This window comes from Molothrus ater, chromosome 1 (genome assembly GCF_012460135.2).
Source record: "Molothrus ater isolate BHLD 08-10-18 breed brown headed cowbird chromosome 1, BPBGC_Mater_1.1, whole genome shotgun sequence".
In the NCBI taxonomy this organism is placed as follows: domain Eukaryota; kingdom Metazoa; phylum Chordata; class Aves; order Passeriformes; family Icteridae; genus Molothrus; species Molothrus ater.
The window spans coordinates 6932394-6950724 of record NC_050478.2 but is presented as its reverse complement, the minus strand read 5'-3'; the positions used below and the strand labels follow the sequence as shown (position 1 = coordinate 6950724).

The 18331-nt window shown below is 41.7% G+C and overlaps 1 protein-coding gene across 3 annotated transcripts in view; it reads right to left on the bottom strand.

The window, feature by feature from the left end:
- The window catches only part of GALNT11 (polypeptide N-acetylgalactosaminyltransferase 11), a 46390-nt gene extending 29782 nt beyond the window's left edge, over positions 1-16608 (bottom strand). The window contains exons 1-2 of one of the 3 annotated variants that reach the window (XM_036379053.2): positions 16561-16608; positions 546-878 (exon numbers count right to left, since the gene is read on the bottom strand). In XM_036379053.2, the coding sequence (XP_036234946.1) occupies positions 546-840 (295 nt within the window). In that variant the 5' untranslated portion in view covers positions 841-878; positions 16561-16608. Of the gene's footprint in view, positions 1-545; positions 879-9635; positions 9723-16480 lie in introns of those variants that run through there. The other 2 variants (XM_036379052.1, XM_036379050.1) reach the window with 2 other exon arrangements.
- Between the last annotated feature and the right edge of the window lie 1723 nt (positions 16609-18331).

Here is an 18331-nt window from a genome sequence, read left to right as displayed (position 1 = left end):
AACATCCAGACCTTTGCAGGATGTGGCTCTAACCATTGCCATCTCAATCTTGCATTGCAAGTTTGCCCCACATGCATTTCTTGTAGATTAAGTTATACTCCAAGCACATTCTCCAAATCAACAGGTCCTTCTCATTGTTCATTGATACCATGCTATTTTTAATTACTCCATATAAGTACAGTTTCTCTGTAGCTAATTAAGGCCTATGTATTTGAGCCCAATGAAAACAGGAGTAAGATATGAAACAAGCACACACTGAACCTTCCAAAAGCAAGATTTAGTTATATCAAGGGCAGACCCTGCTGGAACCCAGTCTTCATCAGAACTTACACAGCATAGATGCAAATGTTAGAGTGTATTTTGGATTAAGCACTGTAGAATAAATTTCAAGTAATTCCTAATGAAGAGAGCCACGAGTATCACCTGCATTTTAACCAACAAAACTTCTTCATTATACACTTTCCCCTGATAGAGTATTCTGTAAAAAACAAAATCTCATTTCTCCTGTTTTACTAAGTTTGTCATCAACACTAAAAACCACTTACCCATTTCAGGAGAGAATTCTATCTCCCCCTTAACTGGATCCTGGATATGATTTCCAAAAGAGTTTCCTATCTTATTCTCTTTCTGTTGCAATTCAGGTACATGAACTGGCCCCCGTGTAAAACGGGGGTAGAATTTTTTTGGGAATGGCCTCTGAGGTTCCAGCCCCTTGATGGGCACATTCTTGAAGGATTGGTTCTCTTCAGTGAAGTTGAAATAAACAAAGAGCAGAAGTGTCCAGGTCACGGATGTGAAGAGGCACCCATAGCAGAAATAGCGAAGTGTGACACTTCCCATTGTAGACTCAGCATCCTTGAGGGCCCATTCTCAATTACCTGGAAAAGAGTGAAAACACTCATTTTGAGAGTGCTGCCTGTTACCTTATACATTGCAAAATACATTCAATAGGTTACTCCTCCATTAAATGATTTTTAGAGCTTAAACTTCAGGCACAGACCATAAGAAGTAAATCCCTTTTAACTCTCCCATTCAAAAAGTAAACATGACCAGTTTTCACATTTAATGTGGATACCACTGCTTTAAAATATGGAGCAAACAATCACTAAGAGCCCAGTGACACACCACAATTAAAGGTAAAATTTATTAATTTCCCTCAGAATAGTTATATAATTATCTCTGTTCCATAACAATATATTTCTAGTACTCCTGCCTTGAATTAAACATATAACTATATAATTAAATATATCTACACAGGGAATTGATTCTTCACTGAACTGTTTTGGCTGGAAAGGACATCTGGAGGTCACCCTGTCCAACCTCCTTGCTCAAGCAGGGCTACTCTGAGCCAGTAGCCCAAGAGTAGGTCCATGTGTATCCATTTTCATAGCTCAGATCCTATCCTAAAGCATAGAATGAGAGACCATAGATTCAAAAACCTATGTGGTTCAGTTCTTCTTGCCCCAAATTTAAGAACAGCCTTCATGAACATCCCAGGAGTTCCAGAAAACATGGGATGCAATTGAACAACACACAGCACCAAGACAGTCACATTTACAGATAATCTTCTCCACAGAAAGAAGACAGATGGGACAGGAAAAGAAGGAAAAGCTTGAAGGTAATTTTCTGGGTTCCTCCAGGCCTCTGCAGACTCCAGAAAAGCTTTCATATTCCCTGAAGGAGGTGCCCATCTAGAGCTGGAAGGAAGCAACCCAGACTGGAGTTTTACTTTGGACATCCATAAGACAATTTTCCCTAAAGCCATACTGCATAAGCAAAACTGTGAAGTGAAGCTGGTGAAAATATTTTACTTATGGGCCAGAAGAGCTGGGTAAACTTTCTGGAGTTCCCCAAATCTAAAAAAAGTTCAACACCCTTCCCCCACCCTGCAAAAGAAACCAAACAAAACCAACCAAAACAAAACCAACCAAAACAAAACCTCCAAACAATACACAAAGCCCCCACACACACTAACAAAAAAAACCCCACATGCCTTAAAAACTATACAGATCAGTTCCTCAAACTGAGGAGGAAAAATGCTGACTCAAAGAATTTGATTTCTTTCATCACTACCAAACCAAAACAAAGTCTTTGCACAGTAACAAAAAGTCAGGAAATAATTTAATCACCTTTTAATTAGCAAAACTTTTATTTTAAGAAAACAAATACTGGGGTAGGGGTCAATCATTTATGCTGATATATTTTTCAAACTACTCAAAAAGTCAGAAACCACCAGAAGTTTTCAGGTCAGTCTGGCAAAGAACAAATCAGAACATTTCTGAGTACAAACAAATTATTCCTTCTCAATATGGGAAACTATAAAACAAAGGTAGAAGCTCTTAATGATCCCAAAGAACATTATAAACACACCATTTACTTTGGCAATGTAATTCTGAGTCCTTAGTGATTTGCATCCAAAAAGAATACATGTCAAATTTCAAGCTTACATTTCCCAGACTGCAGCAGGTCATCATCTCCCCAGAATAAAATATCCACAGAGTAAAGCAAAAAACCAAAACCTACCCTCCTCAAAAATAATTTAGCCATTGTTCTTACCATGTCAAACTCCCTCACTTCTGCAAGGCAATTCTACAGAGCAGTTGAGCCCAAGGAGCCTAAGAAAGTCTTAGAGAGGGTTTAAATCTCAGGCTGACCCTGTGCATACAGATGAATTGCACCCTCTGTGAAACAGGCTCTCTCTAACACTGTCACACAGAAATCTCACTGCTTAACTGCAAGGCCATTAAATTAGGCAGACATCAAACACCCTGGGGCAGAAATGATTGAAGAAAATCCTCATTTTTGCTAGCAGAATATGTTTCCCAGTTAGAGAAGTAGAGATGACCAATCCCCAGTGCCTCATGCCCTGTGCCAACACAACCACACCGGGGTGAACCTTGGCTCAGAACAAGCATGTGAGGCTGCAGAGGAGCAAGAGCAGACAAGCACTTATATCCTCTCATTATAATAATTCTTCTTGCTCAGCATTCTGCAGACAATTAATGCTTCTCCATAAAAGAGGATCTGGGTCCTTGCCAGGTTCTTTTTGCATGGCCACCAGAAGGTCATCTGCAGTAAGATTTGTCCAAGCCTAACATACTGCTCCTCAAAAACTGCTAGAGGTGTTTTTCCATTCACTATGGTAACACAGATGGACAATCCTAACATGCACTGACACTTGGGAACAGAACTGTCCTAGCAAGATAAAAATTACTATAACAGAGAAGGAACCTTCTCATTTCAGAGTTGTTTAAGGATACATCCACACTGCAGCTTGCACAGAAAAAACAATCTATTCTATCTCTGGTAACAAAAGACAGGCACATAGAGCAGAATTCCTCATGGATTAAATATTTCCATAGTTCCTTGCATCTCTTTCACAGCTCAGAGCTACACCCACTGCTGTGGCACTTCCAGCCATGGCAAAGGTAAAGTTTGCTGTGACTGCCATCAGGCACACACAGATTAAAGAGGAAGGGATAAATGACCAATCACCAGAGTGAGGACACTGCTGTACATCCCTTCCATCTCTAACCAGGCTAAAAGCTCATGCTTGGCTATTGCTACAAAAGTAATCAATGCAAACCAAAGCTAAATAAACCAAGTATTATTTCCACCTGATCTTTGCTAGATCTGCTTCACCTTCTTTTCCTCTCCTTCACTATTCTGTCATTTTGTAAAATGATAAAGATGTTGAAATACTGCATTTAAATCAAATGACAGAATCTCCACAATGCACAGCCTGTGCCCGTTCAGTACCTTGCTATTCAACCAAGACATTTGGTAATTTATTTGGCAGGAAAATACAGACTCACTATGCAGGACATTCTGAAGGCAGAACAGGAAAAAAAAAGTTAACCCTGGGTATGAAAAGCACATTGAGGCTAATTAGTTTATTTTATTCCCCAACACACATGTATTTACACAAACACTGTCCTTTGGATTTCAACCATTTCCACCATTTAAGCAGACTCATGATCTGTGTCAGAGCTGCACACTCCAGTTTTAGACAGTTTTAAATTGATTGTCTTCTTAAGATGTGCTTTAGGCCACAGGAGGTTTCCAAGTCTTCAGCCACATCAGTCCTGCTTGGGATCTGCCCTAAAGAACCAAGAGAACCTTTCTAGCCCTACACTTCTCTGAATACAAAGCACAATAACACAAATGTATCTCTGCCCTCCTCAATATACCAAGAAACAAGAATCCCTCCACTCATTTCAGTGTGCAACAAAAAAATAATCACTCTGCTAAGTGCAGAGGAAGAAGGAGAGGAGACTGCAGCTGGGCACAAGGAGGAAACATTCAGTTCACAGAGCCTGACACAGCCCTTGGCTCTTACCTCAGCCATCTCCCTAGCCATGAACTCCTTCCATGCAGACACAGTGAATAAAAGCCTTACTCTGTCCAGTCTCCTTTCCTCTCCAGTGTTGTGAAGTCTTCTAGGAAATATATTTTGCCAATTTACCCAACAACTGCCTCAGTCTATGGATGGTCAAAATATCTTGATGAGTGTCTTAAACATTCATCCTTTCCCACTTGGTTTCTCCAAGGAGGATTTTGAAACTTAAGCAAAGCCAAACCCTTCTTCATTTCTTCCTCACCTTTTTCTCCCCTTAAACAGAGAAAAACTGTTCCTGAATACAGGAGATGCAAAGGACATGCCTTTCAAATCCAAAGTATTAGGATCTTTCTCAGCCCTGATATATGTTGCATGAAAAACAGATTATATGTATTTTTAACTCAACAGCCTAAAGCTTTGCTAATGCAAGCACAGCTGGCAGGTTTGAACAGTTAAGACAGAAACAACTGAAATTTAAAAAAAAGCAGAACTGCAGAATTCAGATAACCAACGGGCTCATAAGAATAATTTTCACTTATGCAATGTTGTAACAATCAGTCCAGTCACCAATAAATTGCTATTTGGACAGTACAGTTAAAACCCTCTTCTATTTATTTATTCAAGTTCAAGCAAAAATACTAAATGCTACAAAAGAATAATCCATTATTTAAACGTAGCAAGAAGAAACGTTTCACAACACAGCTCCTCACAAATTTTCCTGAAAAGAGGCTACACTTGAGGGTCTATCATGCATCTCCCCTTCACTTCTGAAAAGCAGCACAGCTGCCAAAAGTAAAAAAAAAAAAAAACACCTCAAACAATTCTTCTTTCCAAAAACTCAAGTAATAAGGAACATCCAGAATAAACAGAAGGCATTTCCTTTCCCTTGGCAAGATAGGAGCTTCCAGAGCAAGCAATAAATGCAAACACCTTGAAGTATTTTACAGGCATTCATTCCCATGCCCTAGAGATGCATGGAGGGCAGGGCTGTTCACTCTGGTGTACTCAGGAATCCAGAGACACTTGAACACAACAAACACAAATCATCCAAGGTGGCAGCATCTCCTACATCAGGAAATTACAAAAACCGTATCTTAGAAGCTGCCTCCATCAGCTTCAGCTCAGAAGAGACCAAGACTGAAAGGAACAGTATTCTGAGAATTTCTAACCAAATATGCAGCCTTTCAGTGTCTCTCTTGTTGCTCTATTTTGACTGCCATATATTTATTGCATGACAGTTTTCCTTTGGCAAAGCCTTGGAGCTGAGTTTGCAGACCCACATACCAGAAATGCCAGTAAAATGCTGCTCTCTAATTTCCACAAATTCCAGCACAGAATTCTCAGTTCCTTGAACAAGTAGGAAATAATTGATTTTTTTAAGAGAACTATAAAGGTTAAATATGAATAACTCAGTAAAAGTCTCTTAAATTCAATCAATCACAAAGCTGAAAAACTCTCCAGGAGCCCACCTGCCAGAGCTGAGCTGCAGTACTCACTGTGCAGTAGGCTTTTCATGTCACAGCAGCTTCTTTTGGCAGCCTTACACCACCACCATGACATTTATTCCATACATCAAGCCCAGGAATATTTACATTCATTTAATAACTGGCCCAACAAAGATAGAACTGTGTTCCCCCCACAGCCCAGGAGGGTTTGTTGTTAGTAACCTGTGCAGCTCTCAGTAACACTGGCCCAATGTGTTGGCCTTGGATATTTTTAAAGGAAGCAAAAAATGTCAACCACAATCCACAATATTTTGGCTTGAAGAGCAATATTTGCTACAGACTCTATGACCTGCCACTGCTTAAGCACTGACATCTGCTTGGATTAACCTCAACAGTTTGGTAAACACACCGTATGAGTGGATATTTCATAACTGTGCCAAAACTCATGTTTGTCAGAGGTCAAACAGAGGATCAGACTAACCTCAAGATTTTTAAAATAGGAGTAAAAATTATTTGAGAAAACCTTAAAGTCTGTTTGAAATTTTTCCAAGAACAGCTTTTCTTAAAAAAAAAAAAAAAAAAAAACCAAAACCAGGAAAAGACAGATACTCAACTCATACTACTCAGGTCCCCTGCAAGACTACCTGTGTATTTTGGAACTACATTGAGGCAAGGAACAGATGTGTATAATCTTTATTTCTAAGGAGCATTCTACCAAAAAAACAAACAAAAAAAAATCATTAAACTACTTGATCTTTCTACAGAGTATTAGGATTTTTTGCTGCATGACTTTCTATAGATGCTTCTAATTTTTACTTTCTTATTCTTTGGGGAGATCACAACACAAGAATATAAACCAACACTACTTATGAATGCAACTTTGCTCATTTAATAGCCTTAACCCTTCCTACATTTCTTGGCCTCCAAGATGTTATAGCTACCCATGAACAGCCTTTCCAATTTACTGGCTGAATCATTATCAAACAACAGCATTAACAGTGCAATGAACAGAGGCCAGATAAGGAAGAGGTTGTAGTGCAGTAAGACACACTCATCATACAGAGATGCCATTCACACACTTCTGCACTTGCAAAAGAATTATTTTTTTCCAGGCAACCTTTCCATAAGGATCTCTCTCTTCAGGGAAAGTCACAGTTAATAGACCAGCAGGATGAGAAAGGGAGACCTCAGGCAGCTTTTGCTTCAGATCCAACACACATCACTAGGAGCAACATTCAGTCAGAGCAAAAGTAATAGACATTTCCAAATAAAAGTGTTTCATGTGCCTCAGAATCTAAGCACCAAGCCAATTTAACTCCTTCTTTAAAAACCTTCCTACAGGACTGATTTATCAGTAAATTGGATCAAACCTACCAGTTTGTTCTAAATTAAAAACCACTATTAATTTTTGACCTTACAGAGGGATGGGTGATTGCACTTTATGAATTAAGTGGCTTTTTTTGACAGAATGCAGGCAGTTAACTACTTATGTAAAGATAGGTTGGGCCTACAGGAACCTAAATCACTCAGCAGGGACAAATGCCAAGTGCTGCACCTGGGGCAGACAAACTCTGGGGCTGCTGGCACAGCCTGAGGAACAGCTCTGCAGACAAGGACCAGCCAAGGCCTGGCTAAGCCTGAGCCAGAGCACAGCCCTGCAGCGAGGGGAGTCAGGGATGGACCCAGAGAGCACAGGCAGCTGAGCCAGGGCTGCCATTCCACAGCTCCCTGTGACCACAGGCAGGGACAGCACCCAGGGAGGGACTTGCCAGTACAAGACAGCCATCAGGAAACTGGAGTGGGATCAGTAAAAGGCCACTAGGGTGGTCACAGGCTGGAACACTTGCCCGGTGAGAACTGAGGATGCTGGGCTCCTTCAGCCTGCAGAAGAGGCAGCTTTGGGATGAGAACTAAAATAGCAGCCTGTTGCTACCTACAGGGACGTTACCAAGAAAACAGACCCAGGCTATTTAGCGAGGTGCAAGGTAGGAGAAAGAAAGAACTAAAAAAGACGAATGTTAAATCATGTTAATGTTCAGTCACACCAACACTCATTCACAGAGATATCCCGTGGACCACAGTGGTCTTGCGTAAGACCACTGTTCCCATTCATTTTAATGAGATGACACATTAACATCTATTTTTAATTAGCCTCAGCAAGTCCCTTCTAAATTCAACTTTCAAAGCTTTGAGAGCCAACAGTTTAGTCATTTCAGCACAGATATACAAATCCATGTCATACCACCTAAAATAAATCCTCCTGGAATGAATACAAAATCTTGAGCAACACTTTACAGATAATCTTAAAATACCAATAATATTCATTATATTTTAAAGATAAAGAAAGGCACATAGTTGCCTTAGTTGCATGAATTGTTGAAGATCTATGAAACTGTACTCTGAGTATATGAAGTCTGAAAAGCTTTAAGTGTTTTAGGACAAATTTGAAAATTTATCTTATTAAGTCTTTATGTTCTCAGCCCTCACTATTTTTCCAGTGTCAAATGACTCACTCATATACTGATTTGTATTTCAGTGTTTGGGCTTTAACCAGAGATGTCTAAATATTGCACAGCATCATTTTCAAATCTGTGAACTACACATTGAAATGCCTCCTCTAGGAACATAAATTTGCTTATCAAGCTTTTTGGAATTTCTCAACTCCAGTAAAAAAGCTTTACTTAGCAGGCTGCCATTCCAGAGTGTATGCAAACACTTTGGCTTTTTTATAATAAGAATGTGAAACTCCTCCTTTATCCACTTCCATTTCAAAGAAAAAAAAGCACCCTAAAAGAAATGTTGAAGTATCTTCTGCAGTAACATCTTCCACTTCTTGTCAACAATAAAACATATTGGGTTTTTCCCTAATTGATAAAGGATTCTTTTCTCCCCATATAGTGCTCCACTCCATGAAGTGAGACTATCTCATGAGGGCTCTAATTTAAGGACACAATTTTAATGGAAAAAACAGTTACAAGTTTTGGAAAGAAAAACTTTTTAAACTCAGGATCTCATGTTAACAAACAGCTGAAAAGAACACCAGCTTTAGTTACAACCAGTGGTACAACATTGCATCAAGAAAAGTAACATAATAGTGCAGCCTGATTAGAGAAAACAAGAACTATTGGCTTGGAAATACAAGCTTACCAAAATCCCAGCTCTCAGTTCTGGGTAAGTAAATGCTATACAGTACACAGTTTCATGCTGCTGCAGTGTCCTCATTCCCCTCAAAAAAAAGCTTTTTATTTCCCAAAGCACAGTTATAAGAAAGAAATTCTTACCTATCCCCCTGACAAACGCTCAGGCTGCTGGGCTGGATGTTCCTTTAAGCCATCTGGCTCACAAATACATGTCATGCCATTCCCCGAGTCCTAAAAATACCTTCAGCCTTTCTTGTTGCTGACAAATACTTTCTTCTAATTCAAACAGCAAGATTTTATTTTCATCAATAAAACCAGCTCTGAAAGAAGCCACAAAGTCTCCAAAGAAAGCTGCAATGCATTTTGTAATACAGTCCCTTCCTTCGTCACAGAGCTTAGAAAACAGCAAGGTTAAACACCCCACAAGTTGTTCTTCATTGCATCTCTCTCACATTAAAGATCCATGCATCTAAATAATAGTTTAACAACCCTTCAGCACAATATACAAATGCAGAATGTAAGAGAGCTTACAAGGTCAACTACACACAAATAAGCTGCTTAATACCTTTTCTAAATGTTTAAAATCTGCTTAGCTGTTCCTCACATTTTATGTCTGCAAAGCTCACCAAAATAACAACAAAAAATGCAGATTTACGCAAAATAATTCGATTATGACACTTCTACAGGAGAGCTGAACTGTAGAACCCTCACCTTTTTCCAGAAGAGTCGGCACTAAAGCAGAGCAAGGTTACACAGGGAGAGCACATTGACTGCAGCAGCCGCGGTGTCTTCATTGCCAGTGAACAATGAACCGCTGAGCCAGAAACTTAACACTTTGTGGCTTGCAAGTCCTGCCTGGGAATGGGGCAACAAGCACAGGCTCCTCTAGGAAAACAGCCATTGGATGGGTCTGAGGACACCAACGCTGCATATACTCATTGGGCTGCATTCACTGCCCCAAAATCAGCAATATACTTTTCTGTTTGTAATTATTTTCCACATCTCTTTTATGATGTTTTTTTCAGCTGATGCATGGTCCATCTATCAATCCATGGATTTAGCAATATACACATGGTCATGTTCCTGTCACTCACATAATCAATCAGTAACACTCTCCCTCATGACTAGACCACAGTAATGCTAGAGAAAATCATCATTAAGTTGTATGAATATTCCCTTAGTTCTCATTTTCCAAATCCCTAGGAACTTCATAAGACTCCCACATTTCAACAGAAGTTTTCTAGGTATGTTTTCTGTTAATTTTCAGAAATTTTCATCAGAAGTGCTTTGGGCTTTTTTTCCAGTCTTTTACTAGGAAAGTGAAAACACATTTTTTAATTCTTAAAAAAAAAATTGACCAAAAAAAAAATTCAGGCCTTGTTTGTGCAACCCTCCTGAAAAAAAAAAAAAAAAAAAATAGCTGGCAGCAAATCTGTCAACCAAACAGACCTCACTGAAGGACTTTTGAGTGGGACAGTGGTAAAAAGTGGGGTTGACCAGTCTGTTTTAAACCTGTGACTGCTGACCCTGGAAACTGTACTTGGCACAGGTTCTGCAGAAGCTCCCAGAAGACATTTACCATCCACTTGTGCAGAACTCAGACTGGTATCAACAGCTGGATACAAAAAAAATACACAAAAGACATCTGCCAACTCACACTGGGAACTTCCAGAGACTCCACCTGAACTTGTATCAAATGCAAAACGGCTGCAATTGTGTTACTATTTGTACTAGAGAGTTGGAAACTGCATTAATGTTACATTGCACCTTTTCCTGCAGCCTCAGATCACAGAATTCCTAGACCTTCCTGCCTACTCCCCACAAATCATACAAGTCTACTTCATTTTGATTTCTGCATGGTTTTCCTTTTCAATAGGCAGAAATTTGCATAAAAATACTTGGTTCAAAATTCAGAATCAAATATCTTTATGGAGCCGAGTAAGCGATATAAGCAAAAGGATTTATTTGTGTAAAAAACCCAAACAACAAAAACTAAACACAAACAAACAAAATAGAAACAATAGATGAAATGTAGCCCCAGAATTAGATGCGAGGTTAAAACAAGTTACAGTTTAAATCCCTAGATCGCCTCTAATAGGAAAATATTTAACTCATGCTAAACTGCTCAGAGTTCTGAACCCTGTTACACTTCTCCATGCTGTTAAGGATAGCACTATCTTAGTGATTTCCTCAATGTACCATGTTCTGTGTTTTCTCATGGGAATGGCCATTGTTTAAAAAAAAGCAGAAGCTAAAATCTACTAAAAGCCTGAGTTGAAATTAATGTCCATCTGCATTTCTCATGCCCAGAAACAAACATCACTTGGAGTTTTTCACTCCAAACTTTAGCACACAGACCACAGTAGCCATGCCATTTGGAACTTTCATTTTTCCCCAGTAAGACATTCTGAGATAAACCAAGACCTTGCAATCTTCTTGCTTTGGATTCATTTTCTCATCAAAAGTTTAAAGTATTTTCTGCACACAGGTTTCTCTCTATGTCTCTAGACATTAATAAAAGAGAGGAATCCTAAGGATATAAACCTACTTTGTGTTCTGTCTTCAACTCACTGACTGCACCAGGACAGGTACCAGACCAAGCCAAGAAACACTCTGGTTGAAGTGTTTGCTCTGCTCAGGATTTTGCTGAGATTCTCAGCAACTCAATGTCTCAGCTCTCTCCTCATGCATTAAGGAAAATACCTTAATTGTTGGATTAAAGCAAGTCACTAGAAGAAACAGATTGTGCATTGCGTGTAAGGACAGCAAACTTCTACAAGTTATGCCAAAAATTAATTTTCTCGGTCTTTCATTCCTTCTCTGTGATCTTACAGACTCAGTCTTTCCTTCTCACAAGAAATCCCTTTGAGGAAAGAGTTGTGGACCACTCCTTTTCCATCCCCTCTTGGTCACTTTTCTTCTACTTATCTATTGCCAATGTTTCTAACAGGAAAAAATACTCAGGATTTTGATGTTGAAATCATGGATGTTGCAACAAAATGAATAGCAGATCAAAAATACATTTTCCTACTTCAGTAGGAGCCATGCCTCCCAACAGTCTGCTTGCACAGAAGGTTAATGTGCAATCCAGAACTTGGCCATCTCCTGGTTTATAGGTGATGAGTCTCAACATCTGCTGACACCAGAGATAAGAGATTCCTGCTAACTGACAAAATTAAGGTATTTCAGGAAATGGAAAACTAAAGGAAATACTTCCAGAAAACATATTCAAGAACAAATATGAGATATATCAATAGAGACAGTGGGACTCTTTGTTCTTGATGTTATGCTTGAGGTACTGGCAAAATAGTCAAAATACCTACAAAGATTGATTCATAAGGGGTTTTGAATCAAAACAAGATACTTTCTGCTTCCTGGAAAAGTATCTGTGTTTTAATTAAGGCCATCTTCAAGGTTTAAAGCATCCAATTTAATTCTTGCCTGCACAAGAAAATCTGTGTCATTTAGCCAAGCAACATTTGGATGGTTTTACACAAACTAAAAGGACCTCCATGAACATGCCTCTAACATTCATCAAGTATTTGCTTAAATCAGTCTGGCACATAGCAACCCTTCACTGAGGTACCTTCCTTTCAGCATGCCTCTGCAAGTTTATTAGCTTAGCATGTCAACTTAAAATCTGACTTCTTAAATGGTGCAGTGTCTCTGTAGCTGAAGTCTTGGGAATGACAAGAAGTTATTGCAGGCAGGCAGTTGCCCCCCAGACAACCACTCATGCACATATTCCTTCCTCCTTGAGCAGCAAGAGGAATTGCTTTTGTCTGCTCCATGGCAAGAGAGGCTGGAGCACAAATGTGAACAGTCTCTGTAGAAGAGCTGGTAAGGTAGAACTTGTCAGTCACAGCCAGCTTCAGAAACACAGAACTTGCAATGCCACTACTGCCATGAGACAGAAAACCACAAGGGCTCACCTGCTCCCAGCTGAACTTGGAGCCACAAAGACATCAAAGACCTGTGAGCACTGTGGGGGAGCAGCTCTGGACTCCTCCCTGGCCTGCACAACTTCTTCTTGTTCACCCTCTAAAGCACAGAGCAGGCAGCAGCAAATCCTACCTCAGGGGTCTCTAATCCCTATCAGCAGTGGAAAAGCTGATTCAGCCCTGAGCACTGTGTTCCACTTGCAAACATGCAAAGGATCAGGCTGCCAAGCCAGACTGCACAGGAAAGGGCTGAGATACAGCACATAAAACAACACATGCTTACAGAAACTTTAATCCATGCTCCACATTTCAGTAACACCATCAGGTATTTAATCTACAGATTTAATATATTTTCACATTTCAGGGAATAAGCTCAGAAGTTTCTACACCAAAATATCAGAAATTTAGTATGCCTGAAGTCAATTTTTGAATGAAACAGTACAATCAGCTTCCTAATTTTCTACCTTTTCTGCTGCAGTGTATTTCTAGTTTTTACAGAGTTTTCAAACAGAACATTTACACTAATTCTTACAGTGCTGACTCACATGAGAAACATGCTAGAACATGGCTGAAGGATGCATACAACTCTTCCACAAAGAGAGCTGAACAAATGCTTCCACTCCTGCTGCAAAACCCTGCTTGAACAGCCCAGACCTCACCTCTGACACTACTTCATACATTAACACAGTAGCTGCACCAGCAGATGCTTCCATCTCCATAAACCACCACGTTTTGAAAATAAACCCTTGATAAGAAGACAGTTTATCTTCCTTCCATACTGTAGCAGGGATTCAAACAGACTTCACCTCTGTAATGCTTTTTGAGAAGGAAAAATCAAATTCATTTCTGCACTTGAAATACAAGAACATACTTTTACTCTGTAACAGCAAGCAGTATCTCTCCAAAATGAATGGTACCAAAGGAATTGCTTGATTTTGGGGATACCTTTAGCTGCAGTATCACCTACCAGGCAGATGCAACTTTTTAGGAAGTTGACAAACAACAGTCACAGAAAGGAATGATTGTAATCTTGGAAGTTTTACATTTTCCTCTCAGTGGAAGTCTCACTTTACTTCTCCACTTCAAGTTATCAACAGACAGCTGCTACAGTGCCAAACTCAGCCTGCTGGCTGCTCTGATTGCAACCATTCTACAGGACTGCCAAGGAATGGAACCAACGAACCATCCTGCCTCTGTTCTTGTCACCCCACAGTACCTTGTTCTTTCTCACTGGAAAATCCCAAATCCTACTTTTACTACCTACTCAGACACTTCTAACCTCATCCATGTGACCCACACCACATGTACACCTTATACCTACCAGTAAAAACTTGAGGTTTCCATCACTTATTGTGAGGAAGCCTATTTCCTGTAGATAAATTTTCAAAATACCAATAACTTCTCTTTATTCCCCTTGCCCTGCTGTTTCCAGGCTTTCTGCCACCTAAAGTTCTTCAATCACACCTATTGTTATTTTACATCACTATGAAAATGATCAGACTCACCCATCCTCATAAACTACAGTCACACAGAAGCCTTTCAGAAACTCTATCCAGTGCTTCTCCTGTGCATAATGCAGTATTGATTTGTATCCTCTGAGAATGTGATTAGATAGTAGAAGCCAGGCCACAAGCCCTGAAATCTGCAGACTCTCTTCCAGCAGAACAAATGCCACTTCCCCCGCTGGCATCCTCATCTGAGGCTGGGAGACGAAGGCTCATTAGAGCTGCACTGTTATTTCTTTCCTTCCCTGCTGCAGAAGAGCTCCTAAAACTCTGCAGGAGCTTATCTTACCCAGAGATGAGGAAAAGCTTATACAGAAGGCATGCAGTTCTTCAGAGACAGTTCTACCAGGGGAGGCCAATTGCTTGTTAATCAAAAGCCTCTTATCTGGAACCACCTGAACATTTACACTGTTCTAAAATGAGGCCTAGGAATCCCAGCTGGACTATTTCACATATTTGGAGGTTCTCTATGGGGTAGCATGGCAGAAACATACTGGCAGGAAGAGATTGGTACCATCCTTTCCTGGGCACAATCTGCATTTGGATCAGCTTAAGCTAATCAGAGATACCCAGGAATAGTTTCCTATTAAGATGACATCCATAGGAAAGGAAAAAAAAAAAAAAAAACAAGCAGATCCTAGCTCATAAAGCATGCAAGAATACTTAATGTAACTTGCAGACTACCAGACTACTCTTTCTAAGGAAAGAAGGGATTTGATCTTATGTTGAAATACATTTTCCAGGGAAAAACAGCCTGTTAGCAGAGTGCTAACAACCCTGCCTACCTGCACAATTACCATGCTGGCACTGAGAGATTTCACCCTTCCCTTTCACAGAAAGCAATGCTCCAAATACTCTGGACCAAATGGAGAAAACACTGATTGTTTACAGAACAGCAACTAAGCCAGGGCATGAGATATTATTTTTTTTCTTCGGAAGAGTAGGGGCTGCAATTTAATTACATAATTCAAGTTCTGTAGGGTCTACTGCAGCTGCCCTGCAACTGATATTAAAAACAACTCAGGATACAGCTTGGCAGAGATGCTGTAATAGAGAGCATCAGTGTTCTAATTACTTTCAACAGCAGTTTTAAGGCTAACACCTGTGACAAAGTGATCAAAGATGAAACAGCTGTCTGGAAAGGTGGATTCTAAACACAATGTTTGCTTCCAGTACCGCATTACAGCAGGGAATTCTGACCTGCTAAGCCCCCCACTACAAGCAGCACGGGACTTTGAGTGGCTTATTCAGATCCATCTGTTTTCTTGCAAGCAAGGGACCAGAGAACTTTTATTCTGCCTTGCAGGTAACTTTGAGACAGTCCATTTGTTCCAGCATGTTCTGCTACAGCTTTCCTTACAAGCTTTAACATACAGACAAAAAAATAAAAATACCACATGGCAATAATGAACTGACTAAAGAGCTGGAGACCAGCCACGAAGAATAACACATATTTGCTAAAAGGAAGAGAGAAGCCTCAGTGTTGCATATAAGTTTATACTGAAGAACAAGGGGGAGTGGAGGACGGGGGGAGAAGGAAGAAACGGTTTCAAAGTAAATTTCCCAGTCACAAAGGAAAGAAAGCTTTAATACTTCACGAGGTCACACAGCGCTCCAAAAAGCAATGCCTGACCTCGCCCTACAAACGAATCAATGAACGGAGCAGCGCCAGCAACACCAACACGTAGCGATCCTCACATTTCGGGTCAGATTTGCAGAGTTTCAATCTACCTGCAGGCGGGCTGCTGCTGCTCCCTCACATGCATTTAAAGAGTATAAGAAACAGAAATTACGTTATCTCCCATCCTGTGTAGCACACCCCGCTGCAGCCCCTCGCTCTCCCCCCGGGGTCAGGGTAAACCAGGAGCCCCCAGCAAGGGCCGGGTCAGGCTCCCGCTGTCACCTCACCCAAGGCAGCCCCGCACCGCACCAGCCTCTGGGGCTCAGGAACCGCTGCCTCAGGGCAGGCGGGAAAACAGAATCACACAATCCATTCGGCTGGGAAAGACCTCCGAGATCATCGAGTCCAATCTACGACCGAGCACCACCGTGCACAGAGAGCCCGATGCCGCCGCTGACCACGACCCGCCCCCCCCAGGCTGCCCCTCACCCCGGCGCCGCTTCCCCCGCCGGGGCCGCCTCCTCTCACGCCGCCACCGCGGCCCGTGTCCCGCACAGCCCCGCACTCACCGCGGCGGTGGCATCGCCCCTTCGCCCGCCCCGCGCCCGCTGTGGCGGCGCTGGCGCCATGTGACCGCTGCCTCCTCCTCCTTCTCCTCCCCATTCTCCTCCTCTTCCTCCTCCTCCTCCGCCGCCGCCATGACAGGCAGGGCTGGGGCGGCAGGGGAACATGGCGAGCCCTGAGGGATAGAGCCGAAGGGCTGTGCGGTGTGTCCCGCGTCCCTTTTGCCGAGCTGTGAGGGGAATGGGGAGTGCAGGGCTGTGCATGTGCGGCTTTCACTCCTTTCCTCCCCTCAGATTTGCTGTGAATGTTTCTGCTCATCCCACCGGGTTTGTGCGGTCTCTGTAATGATTAAAGCCTTTTCCAGCCCCTCGAAGTATTTGTTTCGGTCTTTTCGGCCTTAAATGGCCCCATGGAAGTACAGAGTCACAGAATTGTTTGGGTCCTATCCAGCCCAAGCCTGCCAAGGCGGGTTCACATGGAGCAGGTGTCGCAGGAATGTATCCAGGTGGGTTTGGATCCAGTGAGGGCAGATCCATGACCTCCCTGGGCAGCCGTTCCAGTGCTCTGCCACCCTCAGTGTAAAGAAAGTCTTGCTAATCTTGAAGTGAAACTTCTTGTGTTTTAGTTTATGGCCATTGCTCCTCGTCCTGTTGCTGGGCACCCCCAAAAAGAGTCCAGCACCGTCCTCTTGGCACCCAGCTCTGAGATGCTTCTATGTTTTAATGAGATCCCTTCTCAGTGTTTAGTCTGAGCAGGGCCAGCTCCTGCAATCCCCCCTTATGAAAGAGATACTCCAGGCCCTGTACTTGTCCAGGGGCTTTGAAGGGGGGAAAAAAGGCTTGTGATGGAGGATGTCTGGATCCCTCAGCCTATAGGTTGAGTTGCTGTGGGGAATGTTAAAATCTACCACAACTACCCTGAAATAACCTGAGATTGGCAGTTAATGTGCTTCCACAGTGACAAGATTTGCGTCCCACAGGTGGGGAGTCATGCTGAAACCTCAGATCTTTGATATTCAGAATAAAGGGTCAAACCACTTGCTAAACCCACCACACCACAGATCCATCTTCATGCAGGACTGATTTGGCAGGTGTTGTTTCTCCAGGCAAAGGGGTGAAACTGGAAGGCATGTTGGGTTTGTAAACCCTGGTGAGGTTTAAGAACAAGCTTGATGTCAGATTTGCACAGCATAGTCAGGACTGGGAGCTTATTTTATAAATACCCGGATTACAGAATTTGAGCTCCTGAGTGACACTTTGAAGATGGCAGGTTTTCTTTTATTGAAGTGGAAATTAAACTGGGTTGACATATCCAAGCCCATTCTTTGGTGGATATTGCCCCCAATATCCAGAGATTATGGCAAGGTGCTTTATAATAACAAAAATAGAGCAGAACCCAGAACCTGTCAAAGAGCTGTAGCTGCAGCATTAGAGTGCAGAGGGCAAAAAGGCAATCCATAATCAGAAGCTGCAGTGAGAGAAAAGGGAGTTACAGCCTGTGGAGGGGTTAGTAGGTGGATGGCAAGGAGACAGCAGGGATCAGGATGAAAGCAAGGTGCAGTTAAATGAGATAGCCACACAGTCAGCCCCCTATCAGACAGCTTTTCAGAATTCCAGCTTCATAATGGCTAACATGCAGCTTTGATCTCTCTCTCATAATAATTTAGCCCAAGTGTGTGTTAAGCTCTTTTAGGTAAAAGCAACCTCAGCATATATGATATCTGTTTTTTGCAGAACCATTATCCTGGAAGTCCTCATCTGGCCAGTTGTTGCCCAC